We start from the raw sequence: 25,753 nt of genomic DNA, 5'->3' as shown, positions 1-25,753 counted from the left end.
CAGGCCTGAGGCTTACACATCACAGGGAAGGGAGGGATAGGAAATTGAAGTCTCAAGTCAGCCCCCTCAGGGAGAGGCATGAATGCTACAAGAATCTGCCTAAGGGTAGAATTTATGGACAGGGTTGTTCTGATCTAAGAGCAGGGTTCACTGTAAAGTAGAAATTTTCAAGGCATTTCCAGAATAGGGGTTAATCAGAAGTCAACATGGCGGATGAGGAGCCAAGATGGAGTTGCTTTAGCCTCCACACTGGTATAAAAGGAAGTTTCAGTCTATTTAAATAGTTTTAGGTGGGGCGGCGCCTGTGGCTCAGTGGGTAGGGCGCCGGCCCCATATGCCAAGGGTGGCGGGTTCAAACCCGGCCCCGGCCAAACTGCAACAAAAAAATAGCCGGGCATTGTGGCGGGCGCCTGTAGTCCCAGCTGCTCGGGAGGCTGAGGCAAGAGAATCGCGTAAGCCCAAGAGTTAGAGGTTGCTGTGAGCCGTGTGACGCCACTGCACTCTACCAGAGGGCAGTACAGTGAGACTCTGTCTCTACAAAAAAAAAAAAACTAAATAGTTTTCGGTTATTGAGATGATATTATTTTCATTTGAATTATTACACAATTATAGTGATTTAAAAATATGTTTTTGCCTTCTTAGGCTTTGGCAAAACAAGCCAAGATTGATTTTGAAGAACAAATCCTCAGAGAGAAAAAAGTTCACGAGCAAATTGCTGTGGAAAGAGCTCAAGCTCGTTTTAAAAAGCATTATTCAATATGTACAGAGATTATGGATCAAATCCTTGATTTTTCCACTAAAGTGGCAGACTATCGAATGTTGACAAATAAGTAAGTATTGCCTCTATATAATCAAAACCACCAGCGAGAGTGAGAAGGGATAATATTGTAAAGCAGATACTAGGTTGATAAGTAAAGAGAGATAAAAGTGTTTCATGAAAATGACTAATTGGCAGGAGGGTGTCCAGGAGACCTTGATTTACCCACTGAATAGGGTTATTTAAGGAATATTTGTCTTTTTACATTTAAAAATTGTATCTAAATAATCTATAAAGACAAATATGATAACTTATTTAAAATACTTGGAACTTCATATACAAGGCCAGACAATTAAGTTCACAAATCCATCCTAGAAAAAGTGCTACCTACCTTATTGCTGAATATCACTGTGGTCACCTTTAAGTTCTCCCCTTGGGAAGCTATGCACTCACATGTGAGCCTAGTCCACCCTTCAAAACATTTTGGAACTCTTTTTCTGGAATGGCCATTGGGGATGTCTTTGTACAAAGGTCTGACATTTAAGTTCACAAACTCATCCTAGAAAAAGTGCTTTGAAGAGTGAACTAGGCACTGGAGTTGGTGCCAAGCTTCCCAAGGGGAGTATTCTAGGTGAATTTAATTGTCAGACCTCATAAGACTGGAATTATTTAAAGATTATTATATTACTTATTAAATCTCTTTTCATTACACCTTGTTTGTAAAAGGAATTAATATCTTAAAAGGAAATATTTTTAAATGACCAAAAAAGAAGATGCCAAAATACTAACAAAGGAAAATCCAAATTAAAGTGAGAAGTTAAGAATAAAGGATAAATTAAAAGACACTTACGTAGGCAACAGTAGATTTGTCAGTATCTGAAACTAAATTTGATCTGAGCTTCCCGGTGATGAAAGCAAAACAAGAAACAATCTGTTATATGATTTTCCTTTTCTATTCCAGTTCTCAACAGAATACAAAATTCTCTTGATGTTCACTTAAAAACAACAATTTTCCCATGTGATCACACCTAAGTTTCAGAGAGTAGTACTGTGGACCTTGAGGAGACCGTCTTACAGCAAAGTATTTCCGGCCAATGTAGCATCTGGATTCAAAGACCTATTTCTTGCCTTGTCCTTTGCTTAAAGCTAAAGGGTTATGACACTACAGTATATCTCAGTAAAAGTACTTCCACAAATGAAGGATAAAGCAGTTCAGTTAAATTTTCATACCTCTCAAGTTATTCAGGTTGAGATCTGGAGATTTCAATGAAATGAAAGCTATATTTCAAGGAAATGAAAGCTACATTGCCTGCAGGGTCAGAAAAAAGAGGGAAAACATCTCTCACAAATTGCCACAAACAGCCTACATGAACCTGGCTTATTGTACCCTCAATGAATCCCCAACAATTAAAAAAAAAATTAAAAAAAAATAAAATAAAATAAAAAATAAATAAATAGGTCTATAGCTATTAAAGAAATTGAGTTTGTAATTTAAAAACTGACCAAATGGAAATCTCTAGGCCCAGATGAATTCTCCTAAATGTTTAAAGAAAAATTAACACCAATTCTACACAATCTCTTCCAGAAAATAAGAAGGAAGGAACACTTTACTAATTTAACTTATGAAGCCAGTATTTCTCTGATGGTAAAACGAGATTGATGATGGCAAAGACTAGAGACAAATTTTCAATATATTTGCAAAATTATTAACAAAATATTAATAAATAGAATTTAGCAACATATATAAACAACAGTACACCAATTCCACGTTGGGTATACTTTAGGAATGTAGGCCTGTATTAAAATAAATCAATGCAGTCTCCCATGTTAACAGACTAAAAAAGAAAAACGATTGCATTCATCAATGAAGAAAAAGCATTTAACAAAACTCAACACCCATTTACAATAAAAACTTTAAAAAAATAGAAATAGAGGAGGTACTTTCTCAACTTGGCAAAGAACATCCTACAGCTAACATAATTATGGCTGAAAAATGAATACTTTTTGCCTAATATTTGGAACTAGAAAAATACAATCTGTTTGTTCTTATTCAACATCGTCCTAGATGTTCTGGCCAGTACAATAAGACAATAAAAGGAAATAAGCATATCGATCAGAAATGAAGAAATAACACTGTCCCTATTTGCAAATGGCATTTAGAAAATTCTAGGGACTCTGGGGGAAAAACAAACAAACAAACAAACCTCAGCTAGTCCACAGGATGAAAGATAAACATTTTATGAATTGTATGTATGTATACTCTCAGTGAATGTGTGGACAACAAAATTAGAAAATAACGCCATTTATAATTGCTCAAAAGCAAATACTTAGGTATAAATCTAACAACATATGTATAGGACTTATATGAAGGAGACTATAAAACACTGACAGAAATAAGAAAAATCAAAGATAATCTAAATAAATATACAAACATGCTGTGTTTATTGACTGGAAGATTCAGCAAAGTAAAAATGTCAGGCTTTTCCAAATTAATATAGAAGTTTGATCAATTTCTATCAAAAGGTCAGCAAGACTTTTTTGTAGATATAGACAAAATTATTTTAAAATTTTTAAATAAATAAATTTTTTTTAAATAAAATTTTCATATAAAATTATTATATGAAAAGGCAAAGTAGAATAGCTAAAACAATTTTGAAGAGAAGTCTACATTGGGGGGAATCAGTCTACCCAATTTCATGACTTATGGTATAGCTGCAGTAATCAAAACTGTGGAATTGGCAGAAAGATGGACACACAGATAAATGGAACAGAATAGAGAACTCAGAAATAAACCCACACAAAAATACCCAATTTGCATTGCAAAGGTGCAAAATCAATTTGATGTAAATGAGCCTTTTAAACAAATGGTGCTCAAGCAATTGGATATCCATAGGGACAAAAAAAACTTCTTTAAAAAGAGGACCTTTGATTCTTACACCTTACATAAAAATTAACTCATAATGAAACATGGAATTACATATAAAACCATAAAACTTAAAAAAATGTAAGAGAAAATCTTTGGAGTCTGTGCTTAGGTAATCCAGAGAAGGAAAGTTTAACAAACTTGACTTCATTAAAATCAAAAACTTTAAAAGATTAAAGTTGATAAATTGGTCTTCAAAACCCTTTGTTTTGAAAAAGAAGAAAAAACATAGAAAGTGGGAGAAAGTATTTGCGAACTACATATCCAACAAAGGACTACTATCTGGAATATGTGAATTATTCTTAAAACTCCATAATAAAAAACCCAATTAGAAAGTGGGCACAAGAAGTGTAAACACATTTCATTGAAAAGAATACACAGATAACAAATATTTACATGAAGAAAGTTTTTATCATTAGCTATTAGACAAATTCAAAGTGAAAACAGTGAAATATCAGTATGCATTTATAAGAATAGCCAAAAGTTTAAAAATAACAAAAACACCAAATGTGAGTAAGGATACAGAGAAAATCACTCATTCATTGCTAGTAAGAATGTAAAATGGTACAGTGCCTCTGAAAAACGGTGTAGCAGTTTCTCAAAAAGTTGAATATGCAATTCTCATACCACTTAGCAATTATACTTCTGGGCATTTACCCAGGAAAAATTAAAACTTAACATTCACATTAAAACATGAATTTTTATAGCAGCTTTATTTGTAATAGCTTAACACTTATACCATCTAGATGTTCTTCAACAGATGATGATTAAATTGTGACACATCTATACCATGGAATATTGCTAAGCAATACAGAAATGAACTATTGATACATGCTACAACCTGGATGAATCTCCACATAATTATGCTGAATGAACAAAAAGACAATCCCCAAAGGTTACATACTATGTGATTGCATTTATTTAACATTCTTGAAATGAAACTGAGAACAGATGAGTGATTATCAGAAGCTAAGGAGAGAGGAGGGGTAAGAGGGGAGTGAGTATGGCTGTAAAGGGGCAAGATGAAAGGTTTTGTGTTTGTGTTCATAGCAGTGTTCTGTATCTTGACTGTATTAATATCAATATCCTGGTTGAATTATAGTTTTGTAAGATGTCACAGTTGGGAGGCACTAGGCGAATATGGTCTAGTGAATATCTCTCGGCATTATTTCTTACTTCATGTGCATCTACAATTATCTCAAAACAGAAAGTTTAATTTTAAAAAATCAAAGTATGTTTAGATAGCAATAAAAAAAAAACATACAAGTAGCATAAATGATTCATACTGGGCTAAAGCAGACCATATAGCTTGACTTTTTAGGACAAGTTATTTAAAATCCAAAAATCTCATCCTAAAATGGAAAATGCCTGGGCATAATAGCTCACACCTGTAATCCTAGCACTTTGGGAAGCTGAGACAGGATGATTGCTCGAGGCCAGGAGTTCAAGAGGCTTGAGCAAGAGCAAGACCCTATTTCTACAAAAATTAGAAAAATTATACAGGCATAATAGTGCACTCCTGTAGTCTCAGCTACTTGGAAGGCTGAGGCAGGAGGATCATTTGAGCCAGGAAGTTTCAGGTTGCTGTGAGCTATGATGATGCCATTGAACCCTAGCCTGGACAAGAGATCAAGACCCTTTCTCAATCAAACAATAAAATAAAATGGAGAGTGTAGTACTACTTCTAAGGCAATCCTTGTTAATATAATAGCATTTTTTCCTCAATTATTTTATGTTGAATTAATAATTGCTTTATCAGACCAGGCTGGTCTGAGGTGAGCTGATGAAATTTGGATCATTCAAGAAACTGGAATAGCTCACCTAAATGTATGCATGGAATCTTAGAGATTTCAGTTAAGAAGAAAACTGATTTCAGGGTCCCAGAAGCCATGGCAGATGACTTTCTTATTCAGGAACCTCAATGGGTCAGGTGGGAATTAATAAGGCTACAATCTTGAGTAAAAGGAGAAGATTGAGCAAGTATAATACCCATACTCTTTTTTTTTTTTTTAAATACTTTTTTGTAGATGAGGGTCTCATTAGGTTGCCCAGGCTGGTCTTGAACTTCTGACTTCAACCGATCCTCCCATCTCAGCTTCCCAGAGTGCTGGGATTAAAGGTATGAGCTACTCACTGTACCTGCCCTAGACCATATTCTTAAATATTATAGAAGCTATTTAATAAGCCTTCCTGCTTTTTGTCATTTCATCTTTCTTTCCTCACATATTAAATGTGGAAAAAAAATTACAGTAAAGGTCACAAAGTTAAGGTTTTTCTTTTTTCTCCTAACTTTTTCAAAATACATGGACCACTTCAGAAGATTGAAGCCATAGACTCTCTGCAAATGTCATAGTGGAGCCAGAAGGAGAATATTAAAAGGTTATAAAGAAGAAGGCTTCAGACTCTGAGTTTGACTATAAGCAGGGTCAGGAGTTCTCCCAGAGCCCTGACCGTAGCTGTTTAAACAGGGAAGGTTGTTAGTTCTGTACACATTGCTAATAACTCCTTTTTCTCCCTCTTGCCAGCCCCTATGAATTTCTATGCTATTTTATTTCTCTCTGAATTTGGCTATTCTAAATAACTGGTATAAGTAGAATTATGTAATATTTGTCTTTTCGTGCCTGGCTTATTTCACTTAGCTTAATGTCTTAAAAGTTCATCCATGTGGTAGCACGTATCAGAGTGAAATACTACCTTTTTAAGTTGTCATTTCAAATTCTAGTCTAGCCGTTTTTAAAGAAATGCATCTGAATCATGTCGGCTGTTTCTTCCCTTTGCACATTTTGTTCTTCTTGAAACAATTTTCCTGTCACTCTGTCCTAGTCCATGCCTTCTAGGCATTCTTTAGGCTTCAACTTAGCAGTTCTTTCTTCAAAGAGACCTTCCTTGAACCAACGAGTTCAGTGACACTGTTACACTTGCCCACTGTGTATTCTCATTCAACACTTTTGTTTATTTCTGCGATTATTTTTGCACTTCTTTCTCAGAGCCTGGTATTTGAGGCCAAGCATTTTACTTACTATTATATCTCGAATGACTAGTACATGTAAAAGGTTCAGAACTTAGGTTTGAATGAATGAATGTTACTGAATGCTGCTGGTTCTTCAAACTGGCTAATTGACTGTGTCATGGCAGAACAGCATATCAAAAAACAATGAGAAGGATCAGAATACTGAGGCTGTTTAATTTCCAGCTTGATGTCAACTGACTATGCAACCTTAGAAATCATTTAAATGTTCTAGTATCAGTGTCTTTCTGGGCAAAACAAACAGGCTAAATGCTTTCAAGGCCCTTTAAACTTTAACATTTGTATTATACTTATGTAATTAACTCACTTTCATTAGACTTATAGAAATACTTACTGAAAAATAATTTTGAAGTTTACCACATGTGCGATGACAATAAGACTGACATCACATTAGATTTTTCTGTTGAAAGTCATTTATAAATATGATCTTAGAGTATATATTTGACTAGCCATTGATTCATCTCTACCTTTTTGTTTTGCAATAGCATGATTCCACACAAGTTGATGCATGACTGGAAGGAACTGTTTTTTACTGGAAAGCCCTTATATGAACAAGCCTCAATTAAGCCACTACCTGCTAAACCCTCACCAGAACAACGTATAGAACTGGAGAAAAGGGACTTTCTAGATAACAATGATTATGAAGAATATAAGGTACCTACTGCTATGAACTAATTAGAGGGAAAGCTACATAATAAATTTTTTTCCTTTAACATTAATTTTGTGATATTTCATTTCTATTAATAAAATATTTTATATTTGCATTTTCCATTGATTTAATTTATATTGCTAGCACTAACTTTTAGATACCTATTCATAATCTATTATCTGTTATTCCCAGAAGAGTGGTTCTGAAAAAAAAGTATCCAGCATAATATAGGGTTTGGACAGACAGATTTCAGAGTTGTAAAAATGCTTTACTTTATTCATTAGAATTTTTCATTATATCAGTTGTCTACCTTTGCTTCAAAAACTATTGCTGAAAGGTTTTTCCTTCGGTATTGATCTGAACAGTATATTATTTTTGCAGGCAAAATGGAAGAGGAGGAGATCTGGGTTTTATGAGTAGCATAGATTCAAACAATTTTTTTCAAAAATTGAACAAAGAAATATTGGGTTCTAACTGTGTAGAAGAGCTGTCCGAAAGCCTTTGGGATTAGACAGACCACTATTGCATTATTGGCACTGCCACTAACTAACTGTGTGACCTTAAATGACCAGTCCCTTAGGTGCTGAGACTGAGTTTTTCAGTTTATGAAAATGGAATAATAATATACCTGCCTCATTTTGTTGTCATGAAACTTGTTGAAGGTAATATGTGTTGAACACTTACCTAAGTGCTCTGCATGTTGGGTGCAAGTAATACATACCAATTTCTTTCCTTACCATCCTGCTCTCTGCACACTACTCCAGCTCACCCTTAGCAATAAATATGTAACAACCATAGCTCTTGGTTAGAAGTTTTGGGTGGATCAACAGCAATGGCATGAAAAATTAGGCTTCTCATTATTGGAAAATAATGGACATAAGTACAAGATGAGAAAGCAATTCTCAATTGACCCAATTATTTGCTGATGTACTCAATACATGTTTGTTGGAAGGATGAGTGAATAAAATGAATGAATTCCAATAAGCAAGAGATGCATAAAATAACACTAATATGTAAGTATTACTAGAAGATAGCTTGTGGTTGAAAGATAAGGGGAAAAACATGAGATTATGAGAAACTAAATGTACAGCCTATTTCAACTGAATAAATCTGCATTTGTAGCACTAATAGAATTATTTTTTAATTATTTTTTTAATTATTGTTAAATCATAGCTGTATACATTAGGTCAATCAAGGGGTACAATGTGCTGGTTTCATATACAATCTGAAATATTGTATTTCAGTATCATCAAACTGTTCAACATAGCCTTCATGGCATTTTGTAGTTATTATATGTAGACATTTGTATTCTGCATTTAGTAAGTTTCACCTGTATCCATTCTAAGATGCACCATAGGTGTGGGCCGACCAATTACCCTCCCTCCACTCCAACCTCCCCACTCCCTTCCCCTCCCTTGGCCCTTTCCTCATATTCTTGTGCTATAGTTGGGTTATAGCCTTCATATGAAAGTTATAAATTAGCTTCATAGTAGGGCTGAGTACATTGGATACTTTTTCTTCCATTCTTGAGATACTTTGCTAAGAAGAATATGTTCCAGCTCCATCCGTGTAAACATGACAATAACAGAATTATTATTTACAAAGGATTGACTAGAACCTTAAAGGATTTATGTGAAGATTTATCTTGTATAGTTGCAGAATATACTAGATGTAGTATATCAATCAAAAGTACAATGCCACATGATAAAATGCTTGGGGAATACCAAGCTATGTTAAAGTATTTTCTATCCACTGTAAATTTAGTCATTTTATTTTATAAATTTTGCTGGTTCAATGAATATTTATTTCTAAACTGCTTCTTAAACAGCTCAATTTACTTTGTTCTTGTTGCTCTCATAAATCAGGAGACCTCCAAGGCTGCAGTTTAGCAAAGATTTGTCTTTTAACTATTTTTCTTCTGTGGGAAATGGTTACCACAGGAACATGCTTGTCTTACCCACATCCTGAAGCAGCTGCTGCATCTCCTTGGCAGGAAATTGTAAACCTTTGTTTGGAGTTTGTAAAAGTCTAGCAATTCAAAAAGTATCATTTTGTACATTACCTTTGCTTTTTTTCTATAAATAAAAATTACCTTAGGATTTCTGATAAGTATTTACAAGTTCTGTTTGACTCCATGATAGAAAACATGACACATACAGGCTGTAGGAGATACTGTAACCTGTTCTATGATCATCCTTTCCTTTGAGATTTTTTGGTCTCTTTAATAACTTGTCCTAAATGTTTCTACCTAAAAGCAAACCATAAATGTTTCAATTTGGGAAATATATTCTCTGGTTTAAATAGGCTGTCACAAGACACAGAAGGACAATGCGTCCTGTTTTTGCTAAAAGAAATAGGTGCCCACATTTGTTATTGTTCAGTTTGTTCAGGATTTTTTTTTTTTTTTTTTTTGTAGAGACAGAGTCTCACTTTATGGCCCTCGGTAGAGTGCCGTGGCCTCACACAGCTCACAGCAACCTCCAACTCCTGGGTTTAGGGGATTCTCTTGCCTCAGCCTCCCGAGTAGCTGGGACTACAGGCGGCCGCCACAAGGCCCGGCTATTTTTTGGTTGCAGTTTGGCCGGAGCCGGGTTTGAACCCGCCACCCTCGGTATATGGGGCTGGCGCCTTACCGACTGAGCCACAGGCGCCGCCCTGTTCAGGATTTTTAATGCTTTAAGTAAACGTGCAACTTAGAAATTAATCTTGAAAAAGGTTACATTCTTAATGTACTTAATTGATGCCCATACCAGTCACTGACAGCTCCTAGTTTTGAGATCATGCTGTTTTTTTAATTTGTATAAATTTATGGGGTACAGGTATACTATATATTGCACAGTGGCGAAGTCAGGGCTTTTAATGTGTCCATCATTAGAGTAACATACTTTGTCCCCATTAAGTAACCTCTCATTATCTATCCTCCACGGTCAGTGCACTCTCCATGCATACACATTACTTGTCTTTTCGTTTGTGAGGCTTTGAGCATCTGTCTCTGTGTCTGAGTTGTTTCACTTAAGATAATGGTCTCCAGCTCCATCCATGCTGCTGAAAAGATTATTTAATTCTTTTCATGGCTGAATCGTAAACCGTTGTGTGCATGTGTGTCACATTTTCTTTATCCAATAATACATTGTGAACACTTAGTTTGAATCCATAGCTTTGCTATTATAAATAAGTACAGGTATCTTTTTGATATAATTATTTCTTTTCCTTTGGGTAAGAGACCCAGTAGCAGGATTGTTGGATCAAATGATGGGCCTATTTTTAATTCTTTGAGAAATATCCATACTGATTGCCCTAGAGGTGGTACTAATTTACATTCCCACCAAGAGGTTATAAGTGTTCCCTTTTCTCTGCATTCTTGCTAACATTTTTTAAAAAATCTTTTTAACAGTAGCCATACTGATTAAAATAAGATGATATCTGGTTGTGGTTTTAAGTTTCATTTCTCTTTGATAATTAGTGATATTAAACATATTTTTAAAAATGTTTATTCATTTCCTTAGCCCACTTGTTAATGGGATTATTTCCTTTTATTGTTGTTGTTGAGTAGTTTGAGTTCCTTGTAAATTCTGAATATTAGTCCCCTATCAGATACGTAGTTTGAAAATATTTTCTTCCATCCCATAGGATGTCTGTTCACTATGTTGATTATTCACTATGTAGAGCTTTTTAATTTAAATAAGTCCTATTTGTCTATTTTTATTTTTGTTGCCTGTGCTTTTGAGCTCTTATTCGTGAATTCTTACCCTAGACAAATGTCCAGAAGATTTTTCCCTAGGTTTTCTTCATTTTAAACTTGGCCTAAAGGTAGAACACAGTTAAGCATTGAACAAAATAGCCACATGGGTTTGTGACCAGAAAAGGCTAGGACCCTCTTTAGTGAGCAGCATATGCAAAAAGCTGTAGAGAGGGCGATCTGCTCACATCTTGGTCTCACAACAGGGTGGTGGAGACCTTCCTTAGGATACACGGAAACACCTGCTCTTCCTTCTTCTTTCTCAGAGCAGCACCACAGCAGCAGCGACATCTGTACATCCTTAGCATATAGGCTCTCAGAATGGCTGGCACCAAGCTGATGCTGCCCTAGGCTCAGATGCCTATAGGATTGATTCCATGTGGATTCCCCTTCTGGAGCAACGTCTCTGGGCAATCTCTGACCAAAGGCCTGCCTGAGCTGAGGACTTCTCCTGTGATCAGGACTGTAAAAGCTCATTTCAGAGTGTAGAACCCTGGGGGGTTCTCTCTTAACTACTTGTTGGCATCCAGAAGTTTCTCCCAGCTTCCGGCCATTTTGAACAGATCATCTGGAAAGGAATGCTAGTTTCCCTAGTGTAGCTGGCAGCACAGCTCCACACAGCAGCCAGTTCTTTATTATGCAGTGGACTTCTGCTGGTGACCCTCAGACTCCCCTAAATCTAAGTTCTTTCTGTGGTGTTGGCTAGCAACTGAGTCACAATTCACAGCATTGCATTTTTTCATAAGCTGCTTCCTAGTAGTAATGTATTGATGACTTTGAGTTACTAAAATTTGGTGTTCGTAAACTAAAATTAGCTCATGGCTATGGTTCTCTGAAGAATCAGATTTTTCTAAGAAGTCTCTGCCACAAAGCACTTAACAATTAAGAGAGTTCTACTGTGCATGCCCACAACCAAGTGTAGTAATTTGAAGGAAGATATTTCCTTCCTAGCACATCATCTATGTTGTTTTAAGTTGTTCATGATTTTTAATTGATGTTACTTTTGTTTTCAATGAAAAATTACTGTTTAGGATCATGATCAGTTGAGTTTTTTGTGGTTATTGGTGTAACTCTAGAGTGTGTTATAATGTGTATTTTTATCAGCATCATTTTTGGCTTAAGATTTTTGACTAACTAGACTTTAAGATGTGTTTATATATGTTATTGCTTAACATTCTTACTCCCATCACAACAGCACATGGACACATACCCATGTCCAAATTTGCTTGTATAGTGACATTTATTACCACCAGGTCTTTCGTTGTTGTTGTTGTTAATATAGGACTAAATAGGGCAAAGAGTTGTCTGTCTTTCTAAGTCTCATTTGACTTGTTTGACCCAAAGATTGTAGACATCATCTTGTTCTTACTCTCCCACTCCAGACTTCGGTGCTGATCCAGTGACTGTCTCGGCCCAATTTCTGACAATAGACTATTCTCTAGCTTAGCTTTTGCCTTTTCCCCAGCTTAACAGCAACTGGCCTAATCTTCATGGTATATTATTTAATCAGTTCCCTTATAGGCAGAATATAAACCTGAAGCTTGTATCAGTCAAATGACATCATTAGATAACTGACCTAGGCAGTCCTCAGGCACAATGATAGATTTTAGTAAAAGAATGTTAAAGGTATGTGGATCAATCATTAATTTTTTATATTTAAATATGTACATTGTATAGGTCAACTTAGGCTTTCTTAAGAAAACACCATAGGCTGGTGGTTTAAACAATAGGAATTTATTTCTCACAGTTCTAGAGACTAGGAAGTCCAAGATCAAGGTGCTAATCAATTTGGTTTTCCAGTGAGGCCTTTCTTCCTGGCTTACAGATGGCTGCCTTCTCACTCTATTCTCACAGGGCAGAGAGCAGGTGAATTCTACTCTCTCTTTCTCTCCTCACCCTCATGATCTCATCTAAACTGAATTACCTCTCAAAGACTCAGCCTCCAAATACCATTGCATTGGGGATTAGAGTTTCAACATATGAATTTAGGGGTAAGAGAGGGACAAAAATGTGATCCATAATACATGCATTTGTTCAGGACACTTACAAAGTATCTCAAAATGGAAACTTACTAATCAAGTATAGGAACTCTTAATTTCAAATGAAATTGATTGTTTCATGGTCTCTTTTGTCCCTTGTTGAGAAAGAAGTCTTAATTCAATGCCTTATCTCTTGACTATGAACATAATTCCACTGATGAATCTGAGCATTAATTCTATATTAATTAGGAATTTAAATATAAATGTAGAGAATTTCATTGTGAAGCACAGGAAGGCCTAGAAAGATATGATCATTTATGTTCAGATAAGCAGGAATACAACCGAACTCTAAGTAAACAGAGTAAATAGTCACTGACATGATGGGAGCTGAGATATTCTATGAGGCTATTATACCATAAAAATTCTGCCTGTCATGGTACACTCCTTTCGATTAAGACATAAACAGTTCCTAAAATACTGATATTTCCCAAGATAAGCAACAAGAATTATGATCAGCTCCCCCAAATAGAAAGAATCTGGAAGAGAAGTTTGGTGCTAAAAAGAATATTCACACTATTGTTCCAGTTTAGTTTTTAAGGACATACATTTCATAGCTATAGTTTCTCCTCTTCATTTGCTTAGAGGTTTTTTCTTTTTAATTAAATTAATTTTATTCCAGAATAGAAGACCATCAGGGTAAAAAGAGAATAAGAATGACCAGTAGATGATACCCATTTGATAGTGCCATATTCAGCAAAACCAGGCTTATCACATAAAATGAAAATACTAACCATACTGATCCTATAAAAAGATAAGTCAGGTCATGTGACTCCTATGTGCCCAACAATTTAGTGACTCACCAAAGTTCTCACACTGACCTTTAGAGCCCCTGTGATTTCCCTTGCCTCTGGCACAGTGGCCTCCTTTCTAGTGGTCTTCAAACATGGTCTTGCTTCATTTGCTTAGAATTTTACCTTTCACTTCTCAAATTCCTTCAGTAATAGTAACACCATTTGGCTGGCTGTTTTTTAGGCTAAGTGTCATGGCATCTTGGTAGTGTGACAAGTATGCCCAGAATTCTTATTCGTAGTAATAAGCACAGTGATTCTACCTTACAAAGCAGAGGATCAGTGTACTACTTTTCAATGGAAGCTACGGTTACCCTAGGCCCATGGTTGCCAAGAAACAGCTATTTTCTAATGGTTGTAGGCCAAGGATTTCAGAGTAGCTTGGATAGAGATCTGATATTTGTGTCTAAGAGGTATAGGGAATGAATGGAAAGCTTGGATCGTGGGAAAGGTATTTGGCTTCAGATTAGAACCATTAGAAACTGCTAAGTTTATTTGGGAGCCATGTTAGGAATCATTGAATTAAGGTATAAGATTTAAGGCCTGAGACAAGAATTGAAAAATGGTTTACAAAGCCAAAATTTTGGCACCTACACAAAGTGGAATAGAATGGGAAGTGAGAAGGGCAGAACCAAAGAGAGGGGTCCTATATGGCTGCCACAAATAAGATTACAGTGAGTGTCTGTCAGTTCATTATTTGCTCTTGATCACACAGATTAGGGAGAAGCCAACCCTCTTTCAGACTCCCTCCAATATGGGGCCAGGCAGGGGCAGAGGTTGGTCAATGCTTTTCTGGGCTCCCTACCACTGATTTTATGATTTATCCTAAACCTACTTTGATAACTACAGGAACTATCTTCTACTTATGAAGTCTACTTTCTGTTTAATCCACTACTCAGAATTCCCACTTATTATTTAGAGTAGATTATAAGGGTTTAAACTTTAAAGCTATGTCTTGGCAGATAAATATAACAAAAACACAATGGGATTGATAATCTTGAGAAACTAGAATTGATCCAAAAAAGTCTTTGAATTTTGGTGTGGAGTGAATGTGTTGGGCTGAAAACCAGAAACCCTACAACCCAAAAGCCCCAAGCTCACCAGTCCTGCCCAGGGCCTGTCAGCCACATTCTGTAGATATGAGGGACCAATAGTAATCTTGATACATTGGCAAATGCCATCACTAAGCTTTGTCAAGGGGAGCGTTTAAAATTCTCTGAAGTATCAACCTTAGCAGCGAAATAAAGACAATAGAGAAGGTAGCAGTGGTCAGTACCAGAGAAAAGGGTATTCCATGTGAAAAATTCTGTGTGAATTTTGCTGTTACAAGATAGGTAACTGTGTAGTACCTGTATATTTTGTGACATCAAAAAGATTCCAACCAAGTCTGTCTGTCTGGCAATCCCTGGCTAGGCAATAGCAGTAGACAAGCTAATTCAGATGTAGAAGCTTCAGGAAAAGTTCCTTTGAGCAGCATGACCATAGAAATTACTACAGAAGCATGAGGTAGACTACCACCTTGCTGATAAACAGAGCATAGTTTGAGATGATAAAGAATGACATTTGGTGTCATTCATGATTGTCTGGTGGCTTCAGCACAGGGAGTGATCTGACATGAAGTCCAATATGATGAAGTCCAGAATGACACAGGGATCAGGAGAAATGTGGTAGCCTTAGTCTTTTTGTTTTTGTTTTGTTTTGTTGTTATTTGACCAGGCAATTGTGCTTTGATGAACATTGGACTGCTGTAATTCTCAGTGTCACCTTGGAAGGGCCACAGTGGCTTTCAAGGGCAGAAAATGGAACAAGGAGTAGGCATCTGTCATTTTAGGGTGACTAGCTACTTTTCTACTCATTGCCCATGTGAATCACTTTGCACACATCATGAATCAGAGTGCTAAGTGGAAGACGCTGTTTATTGTTTGTACCTAATTGGTCACTGAATTTTAGCAGTGCTGAACTGTGAGTTTTCAAGAGAGGATTGTAGAGTGACTTAGTCTTGGTTACACCAGTATTCCAGACTTGGAGTCAGACCAGTGATTCTGGCTGCTTAATACATAAGTAATTTGTGGCTCAAAGTTTCTGAAGGAAAAACCAGCCACCGCTTACCATTGAGTTTTCTGAGTTCTGAGCATGTTACAAGCTGGAGTGACCAGATTGCATAGCAAGGTGCCAGATTCCTGCAATAGTGGGCCTAGAGACATCAGCCGTGATCTTTGTCACATGCTGCATAACTAACCATAACCAATTTGATGTCTCCTTCAAAACTAAGCATAACGTAGACTGAGTCTGTGCCTTGGAATTAAGCATGTCTGTTTCACTATTAGATAAGGGCAGATTAGGGAAGGCTACTGCTGGGACAGAAGTGATCAGATTACTGAGTAAAAGTTGTTGTTGGATCAACACCAGATCTTTATGTTTCCTGATTAACACATGATGGATTGATAGGCAAGGCTATCCCATAATTCTGCTGCTAGCCAGAACAGGGGCTCCATATGGCAGATGAAATAGAGCTAACTTCTGTCTTTGTCCTGTTACCATTGGCTGTGTTTGCATTTCTTGACAAGATATTACCTTCTGGAGATGCACATACCCTGCTGATGTCAGTGAGGGATAGTCACCCCACCCCCTGGCTCCTCTGGAATCCGGAAGGCCAGAGTGTCTACCAGAAAGATGTGGCCAGATAGCTAACTGTACTCCGACCTGACTGCAAAACAAGTGACTTAACAAGTCTACCAGGCTCACTCAATAGGGTCAGCTCATCTTTTAAAGTTGTTCTGAGACCTTCTTAAAACTGGGCCCCCCTACCACAAAAAAAAAAATAATAATAATAATTTTGGGGCAGCGCCTGTGGCTCAAGGAGTAGGGCGCTGGTCCCATATGCCGGAGGTGGCGGGTTCAAACCCAGCCCTGGCCAAAAACCACAAAAAAAAAAAAAAAAAACTGGGCCCCAGCACAGAGCTCTTTCTAAGACAGCCCTTGGGTAGGAAGTCAGAATTCAGCTGCATATAAGCTAATTACCATTTCCTCCCTGCCTCCTTGTCAAAGGCAGTGCATGCCAGCATCAGCCTTTTCCCTTGGAACCTGGCTATGGATCCCACATAGTGTTCAGGAAACCCTATGGGGCTGCTAGATTACATGAGCTGAACCTCCCCTTTCTATTGAGTGGTATGGAAGATCTATTGCTGCCCTTTCTGCTTCTAAGAATCCTGGATAGTTGTCATGAATTTCATACTTCCTCCAGATTTCCTCAGGGTTTGGGGGTGGTTAGAGGAGAGGAAGCCCTAGAAAGTGATGACAGAGAACAGAGGTTAAAATATAAAAGTTAAAGCTTTACCTTATCACTTTTATATGGAATGTGGCTTTTTCTGAGTGCAATTTTCCTCAGGCATAATTAATTAGAATATAGCCACTAGGATTTTCTGGGGTTGGCGGGTGGTGGAGGGAGGGTGTTGTTTGTTTGGTTTTGGTTTTTTATTGTTTGGGATTTATTGAGGGTACAAAGAAATAGGTTATACTGCAATCAGTATAGGTAAAGTCCCTCTTGTAATTGTGTCCCACCCCCACGAGGTGTGCCATACACCATAACCCCATCTCCCTCCCTCCTTCCCTCTCTCCAAACCCTCATTCCTCTACCTCCCTCCTCTTGTATTACCTCATATGCTGCCTGCATATTAGAATTGAGTACATTGGATTCTTGCTTCTCCAGTCTTTTGATGCTTTACTAAGAATAATGTGTTCCACTTCCATCCAGATTAGTACAAAAGATGTAAAGTCTCCATCTTTTTTAATGGCTGAATAATATTCTATGGTACACATATACCATAGCTTGTTAATCCATTCCTGGGTTGGTGAGCATTTAGGCTATTTCCACATTTTGGCAATTGTAAATTGAGCTGTGATAAACAGTCTATTGCAAATGTCCTTATGACAAGAGGATTTTTTTTCTTCTGGGTAGATGTGTAGTAATGGGATTGCAGGATCAAATGGGAGGTCTAATTTGAATTGTTAGATAAATATAAAAGATAAAAATAAAAATCTTAAAAGAAAGTGTGGGGAAAACTTGATGGTGCTGGACTGGGGAAAGATTTTATGACAAAGACTTCAGTGGCCATTGCAACAACAACAAAAATTAACAAATGGGATTCAATTCAGCTGAAAAGCTTCTACAGCTCTAAGGACACAAGAACTAAAGCAAAAACACAACCTTCAGAATGGGAAAAGATATTTGCAGGGTATCAATCTGACAAAGGGTTGATAAGGAGAATCTACAGAGAACTCAGCTTAATCAACAGAAAAAGAGTAAACAATTCCATCTACCTCTGGGCAAGAAATATGAACAGAACCTTCTCTGATGAAGACGGACATATGGCTAACAACCATTTGAAAAAATGCTCATCATCCCTGATCATCAGAGAAATACAAATCAAAACTACGCTGAGATATCACCTAACTCCAGTGAGAATAGCCCACATCACAAAGTCTCAAAGCCACAGATGCTGGTGTGGATGTGGAGAGAAAGGAACACTTTTACATGACTGGTGGGACTGCAAACTAATACAACCTTTTGGGGAAGGAAGTATAGGAATAGCCACTAGGATTTTCATGGTACCATAACAATAGGTGTCCTTCTGCAAAATTTTATTCCCTCTGGTTATAGACCTAGCCAGAGGGTCAAGCAGGAAATCTAGTACCAGGGGTTGAATTCTCAGAGCCAGAGCAAAGATGGTCAAGATAGTTTCCCTGAACTGGTCAGAAACCAAAGACACAAGTGGGATCAGGCTAGCCCTCACAAGCAGTCTTTTTTAATGGAAACACACAAAATTAAGAATATAATAAAATACAATGCAACACAATACAGTAGTAAACAAAGCATATCACCAGTAATGATAATAAGCATTTCAGAAAACTTTTTTTGTTTTATATGTAACTGTATACAAATGCTAGTCAGAATGTAGAATGTATTTCTTTGTGGAGGGTCCTGGTCAAAAATGTCCGAAAGCCACTGTCTTAGGAGGTGTGGCACAAGTGATAGTCGTGCTCTGAGAGAAGTAAGCAGCTCACGGAGTGCTCACAGAATTTCAGACCAGTACAAAAGGGCAAGTTTGGTGACAAGGATTTCCTGCAAGTCTTGAGTAGCTAACAAACAGTCCATCATGACAAACAAAAAGTTCATGTTTCCTGAAACTGAAGGATCAGTAATAACTACAATGAATCCTGAGGCTGCTACTACAAGCCTTAGCTGTATTTGAGGTATTCCAGACTGTCATGTCTTCCTCACTGCTTTCAGAGTGAAGTGCTGAGAGAATGCAAGCCACAGTAGCTACAAAATTAAAGCATCCTGAGTGTCTTGCCCTGATAGGCTTGTGGTATATCAGCCATACTCTAAAAGGACGATGGCCTCATTCTGTGTAGTTTCTACTTAGGGAATTTTTGAAGTCAATTTATTAAAAGCTTCCACCCTTAAGTCCTTTGGCCTCTATAGCAAGATAATCTGTCTGTTGTTAGTTTATCAAGCACAGGTAAAAAGAGAGATTTCAGGAAAACCCAAGAACATTAGCAGGTGTCAAAGACTGTGTAAGTGTTGTATTCCCTGGGAGGGCCTTTCTCTATCTTAAGGGGAAAAGCGCTTATTTTGTTGTCCTAAATGTATCAGTAATATAATTGTGAGATATTCAGAACACACAATTGGGAATTTCTGGGGCAGCTGTTTAGGCATTGGTAAATTCTAGTGAAGGCAAACACTGGATCACGTGTACCGGTACCACCCCTCTACAAAAGCCACATTTGACTGTCACCACTAAGTATCATTGGCATACCTCAATGTTATTTTTTTGTTGAATGTTGTGATAGTGGCACTGTGAGATTTTATGGAGTGATGAGTATCTCCAAAAGCCCACATTCTGTGTATCCATGTTGATCTAAATAAGCCATGTCTCCTCCTCCTTTAAAAGGATGATGAAGAAGCTCCATTCTCAACTTGAATGTTTAAAGTGGCAAGAAATAAGAATGAGATGCATGTGGCTTTGTTTCAATAGTAATCATGCAGAGAGAAGTAAACAATTTGTTGAGAAAAGCGTGCAACTCCACCAACAGCATCTTTCAATCACTCATTTCCATCGAGCTGGGAATCTAGGGGATGCATGGAAGGTCTTAGGCTTGCCCATGAAGTGTGCTCCTCGACTTACATTCAAGCACATTTGTTTCCAAGCAGACACTGTTATAAATGCTCCTGATGCTTTTAGTCATGGTTCATAACAAGGAGACCAAAGAGGCTGATACATCAGACCATATGAAACCAAAAAAGATATGACACATGGAAGTAATCGGAAGTTTAGTAACCATTAGATTCCAACATGAAGATTTAAGGAGGCCAGTGAGGGCATTGGATCCAGGCAAGCTAGCAGAGTGGTAAATAATGGTAAAGATGGGGCCCAGAGATTCAGACTTCAGGTTCTGGAAAGGTCATTGTAGGTAAACTAATAAATACAGTGCTAGGGAACAGACTGTAACCTTTGCTTCCTCTGTATTGTAACTTTATGATCTCTTTATAGAGGAATACAAGAATTCACAAGGAGAGGTGGAAGTGGACTCCCTGGGTATGGATGGATCTTGAGCCTTGTCCTTATACCTCTCAAAAATTCACACTGATGCTGTTTGTGCCGGCATAACAAAAAGAATAATATTAAAATAAACACATTAATATTTAATTTCTATATTTGCCCAGCAGCTAACATAGATCAACTGCTAGTAACATGGTACCATCTGCACAAGAAAAGTATCTGGTTAAAGCAATACTTACTTGGTATTGCCCATTCTGGACACCACAGTCTTGAGCCTGATAGTCAGATGTCTATTTGTAAGGAGTAAAGATTATAGATGCAATTATATAATTATTTGAACCATGTCTACACAGACAACATATATGTAGAGTAGGGACTCAATACAAATTTCTGGTTCCTCTTTACTAATGAACAGGTAAAAATCTCTCCAGCTTGCTGTAGTTAAACTATTAACCTTTACTCTGGTCTGCATTTTCCTTTTTCCAGTTCTACCTACCTCCTTTTCACTCACCGTGTTCTTAGTCTATCCTCTTTGATGTGTTTACCTGACTTAGCCTTTATCCTTTGTCTTTGCTGGGAACTTCATCAACTATTTCTGTGGATTCAGCTCAGTGGTTCCATCAAATCTTTTATTTCCTTATCCTCACAGACCAGGCTTTGGTTCTTTTCTTGACCTAAACATTCTGTTCCCTTCAAGTGATCTTCCGTTCCCCTGGGTTTGGCTACATTCTACAGGTTGTTTGGTGATGGAAAAGGGCTCAGCAGCCAACAGAAAACTTCTTAATTGTTTATACTTAGCAGTCACATAGGCTCCTCTTGTTTGATCTTTACAATAGCCCTGTTAGATAGATGTTGTTATTATGCTTCAAAGATGAAGGAATTGACAAAATTGCAGAGCACGTAGAAGAACCATTACAGGAACCCAGTTCATCTGATTTAAGTCTAAGACCATTTTCCCTTAACAAGTATTAAGTGACTGCACAGCCCAAAATAATTAGGAAATTGTAAATTTTCTAATTTACACTTTAATGTGGCCTTAAAATTAGCCTTTTTTATTGTAAAATTACCTAATTTATATGGTTTCTGTTTTCTTATTTGGTTAGTTTCTGATTGGTCACATTACATAAAATAATTATCTTTTATCTAATTAGAATTATAAATAATTCCGATGAAAGCAAAAGGTAGTAATCAAATATAATGCAATGAATAATTACACAAATTAATTCAGTATTAGCTAATTTTGAGCAATGCAGGTGATTATTATGCACAGAACTGGTAGAAAAGCCAAAGGCATTAAACTAAAACAAATTAAGTTTTACAAATAAAGGATGCTTTGTATAGAAACAACCATCAAATATAAATGTATTTATATACTTACAAATTCCATCAATATAAAAGAAAAATTTATTATGAGTAGTTTGGGTGTTTTTTGTTTGTTTTGAAAAGTATTTTCTTATCTCCAGTCTTGTCATATCAGACATTCTGGCACCAAACCAGACAAGTCATCCTTAGCACTTACCAAATTGGACAACTTATATTCTGAGTAAATGATTTTATCTGATATTTGGATATAAAAAGAATATTGATAAAAGGAAAGGCAAGAACATAGGTATGCATATATTTATAACATAACATAGCATAATTAGAGTGCTATTATCAAAAATGGCCAAAATAGGCTAATGCAATCCATGATTAACACAAGTTTTTCTTACTTCAAGGCATTTAGGAAAATAGTTTTATAGGTAGACTGAATCTGTCAAAATGAGCCACTTTGCAATATTGCTCACTATAATTTTGGATTTACTTTTAATCTTTAAAATTTCTTATATGCCTAAATTCCACTTTTAAGAATATTTTTGTCTTGTTTGTTTGTTATTTTTACAGAACATGGTAGGAGAGTGGGCCTTACCAGAAGAAATGGTTGATAATAAACCGCCTCCCAACAACTGTATATTGACCCATGTCCTTCACAGACTAGCTGAAAAATCTCATCCTCCTCAAGTTGAATCAACAGAACCAGAATTACTTTCCTTTGCTGTTAAAGGATGCTTCTTGGGGAAAACATTTAGTGGGAAAACTACCATTCTAAAGTCTCTACAAAAAGGTAGAATCTCCCCTTCATTATTAGATTCTATTTACACTGACTGTAGGTGCAATCATCCATGTCTGTAGAGAACACAAAAGAAGCTCTGCTAATATGTTGGAAAATCTCTGTCTCCAGAATTTCATAATGGAGGAAAATGTAATTAATTTATTGCCCAAGCCACAATTATTCAACCACAAAAAGGAGTGAAATGCTAATACATGCTGCTCTATAGATGATCCTTGATAACCTTAAGTGAAAAAAGCCATACACAAAAGATCACAAGGTGTAGAACTCTATTTGCATGAAATACCCAGAATAGGCAAATCCACAGACTCAGAAACTAAATTATTGGTTTCCAGGGATAGGGGAATTGAGCAACAGCTTAATGGGCATGGAGTTTCCTTTTGAAGCGATGAAAAATTTCTGGAACAGGGTCATGCTGATGGTTGCACAACAGTGTGAATGCCTAAATGCCATTGAATTGTATCCTTTAAAATGGTTTATTTTATGTTATGTGAGTTTTACAACAAGGAAAAAAGCACCTTGAACCAAAAGACAGTTATAGGGGGCCTAAAAGACAGTTACAGTATAAAGCCAGTACAGAAGGACAACAATTTCATTTTCCCAAATTAAACACTATTTATCACATTTTATTTTTTCCTTTAGATTTCCCGATTCAGATCCTTTCTATTGACACTCTTGTCCAAGAAGCGATACAAGCATTCCATGACAACGAAAGAGCCAGTGAGGCCCTGCCAATTCAGGAAAGTGAGCAGGCTCCACCAGGCCTGCAAAATGAAAGGCAGGCAAGTCTGATTCTAGTTTCCTTTACTGCATCTAGTACACCCAATAGTCACAAGGTAATGGAGTCTAAAGGATCTGCTAGACCAGAAGTCTCTTCTGCAAAGGTCCAGAGAGTAAAAGTTCTGTAAAGGTCCAGAGTAAATACTCAAGTTAAATATTTAGTAAATACTATAGGCCAAGGGGCAAAACTTATGTTACGTGGCCACTTATATATTAAGAAAGAAAATTTCTGCCCCCTTCCACAGGTTTGCATGGGTGGACCTTCCAGGGCACCACTACTGGGGGATCCCGTTGTGCCTAGTGCCATCGGCAGGAGACATTCTCCTAAGGAAGGGGCCTTTGGCTGGCGAGTGTATGGGGGGAAATGACTAGACCTTAGAGGTTGAGAGGGTAGCATATGAGTGTTATGGGGAAACTCAGGAAGTCACCAGCTCCTGGACTGAGATCCTCGGTGCCTGGCAGATGCCAATATCAGAGTCCCCAGAGTGTAGCTGGAGACTAACACTGACCCTGGGCAGTGGCTAAGGCAGGTCTGGAGGCTGTGAACAGAGGTAGAGGGGGACTTCTGGGTTGGTTTCCAAGCTCACAGTGCTAGGCTGCTTGAACCATGTCCAGAACTGTATAAAAACAATGGGCTGAATTTGGTTCATTGGACCGTAGTATGCTGACTCCAGGTCTAGACTAGTAGACCTCAACTGGGGGTGGAGAGCTCTCTGTATGGTTGACCTGCATCACATTCCCATATGTATTATAGCTCATTACATTATTGCATAGAGAGTCTTGAGGTGGGGATACCAAATAGAAGAAGATGGCTCCACCTCGAGAATCACTGATTTGCTCCAGCTCCCTCATTTCACAGAAAAGACAGTGGAGACCCTAAACATGAACTGATTTGCTTGTGGTCAGAAAGCTTGTTGATAGGCTACTCCATGATGGGAGTTCCAGATTCTAAGTCCCAGACTCTTTCCCTGACTTTATGCCATCTTTGAAGTGAGTAAATTAGCCTAGAATCTAGTCCAGATCATTTACATGGGCTGCAAAATAAATGCCATTGACCAGGAATTCTGAGAACTGGGAGAAGTTTTCTTCATTGCTAGCCCTCTCTCCTCCCATCTTGTGGTACTCTTTCTGTTTTAATCAATAAAGTGATGAATAATGTGCATGCTTTTTTCTTTATGTCCCTGTGGCTATGACTGGCACTTCTAGGACTGTTATTTAAAGATAGGTTTTCACAAACTCTACCCTTAGGTTCCATTGTACGTTCAAAATAGCAGTTGCTATATTTTACATCAAAGATCACTGGAAATACCACAGGTTGCTGTGTGATTCTGCAAGTATAATTATCATCAAATATTATTTGTTTCTAGAAATCATAATTTAGGGCTGAAAATTCAACCTCTTCAATGTCATTAGTGTTACAGATAGTGTTTGTTCTCATACCCTTACTTATAGATACAAAATTAGGAACGTTATTAAAATATAACAATGTTAAAACTTCTCCCTGTATCTGTGTTTCCTCCTAAAAGCATTCACGAAAAGGATTTTCAACTGGTCCAGGCTTAGGTGAAGTCTTACCAGGTAAAGATGGTGAATCTATACTTAGTGAGTAGATACCAAAGCAAATCCTGGATTGTTTATATCAGAAAGACAAACAGTAACAGCACACGTATGCACAAACATGCCTTCAGGGAAAGAAACAGGAGAGCCATGGAGAGTTTTGTATCATTTTCCATATGGTCATTTGACAGAGAGCACGATGACTCTGCCTACAACTGAGGATAAGAGATAAAAATTACAAAGGAATCTTTTCATTCTCCTTCAGATAGTTGCTTAGTTTTGCTGTTGTGAAAACAGCCAGGATAAATCAGCCTTGCTCTTCCTGGCTTGGCAGGGAGACAGTATTTTCCTGTTTCTGCTCATCTCTGAGGGTCCGCATGTGAGCCCCATCCAGGCCCTCCGTATGCCACGCTCTGGTCACTGTACTGAGAGGCTGCGGCGCCTGGTCTTTTCAATCCACATGCACAGCAGTTCCTTTGATGAAGTGAAGTTTATTCTCGACTTCAGACAAGAGCAATAGAACCAAGCTTCCCAAACCTAACAAAAGTAATCCCCCTTGAAATTTGGTCTTTAGTTCTTCAACTCCGTCATAGAACCATTAAAGGAAAACAATTGTAAGTATTAACTATCTTTTTCTATTTGTGCTAGTGAAAGGTTTTGCCATGTCAGTTTCTTCATATTCCCCCACAAGCCTGGGATTCTCCCTGTCACCGTCATTATTGCTATTAGCAGCATTGAAGAATGTCCAGATTCAGGACGAACATGCAACTCTCCTAGAGAAGCTAGACTTTCCTTTTTTTTTAAGTGCATAATCTATCAG

The 25,753-nt window shown here is 37.3% G+C and overlaps 1 protein-coding gene across 1 annotated transcript in view; it reads left to right on the top strand.

Annotated features, from left to right (window-relative positions):
- The window catches only part of SPEF2 (sperm flagellar 2), a 171,192-nt gene that overhangs the window by 43,405 nt on the left and 102,034 nt on the right, over positions 1-25,753 (top strand). The window contains exons 9-13 of the mRNA XM_053598873.1: positions 643-830; positions 7,194-7,362; positions 22,371-22,590; positions 23,239-23,432; positions 24,903-24,954. Of these exons, the coding sequence (XP_053454848.1) occupies positions 643-830; positions 7,194-7,362; positions 22,371-22,590; positions 23,239-23,432; positions 24,903-24,954 (823 nt within the window). The remainder of the gene's footprint in view (positions 1-642; positions 831-7,193; positions 7,363-22,370; positions 22,591-23,238; positions 23,433-24,902; positions 24,955-25,753) is intronic.

The sequence above is a fragment of the Nycticebus coucang genome, chromosome 1 (genome assembly GCF_027406575.1).
Source record: "Nycticebus coucang isolate mNycCou1 chromosome 1, mNycCou1.pri, whole genome shotgun sequence".
NCBI classification, from domain to species: Eukaryota; Metazoa; Chordata; class Mammalia; order Primates; family Lorisidae; genus Nycticebus; species Nycticebus coucang.
The sequence above is the reverse complement of the archived record's forward strand: the minus strand, read 5'-3'. Positions and strand labels throughout refer to the sequence as shown.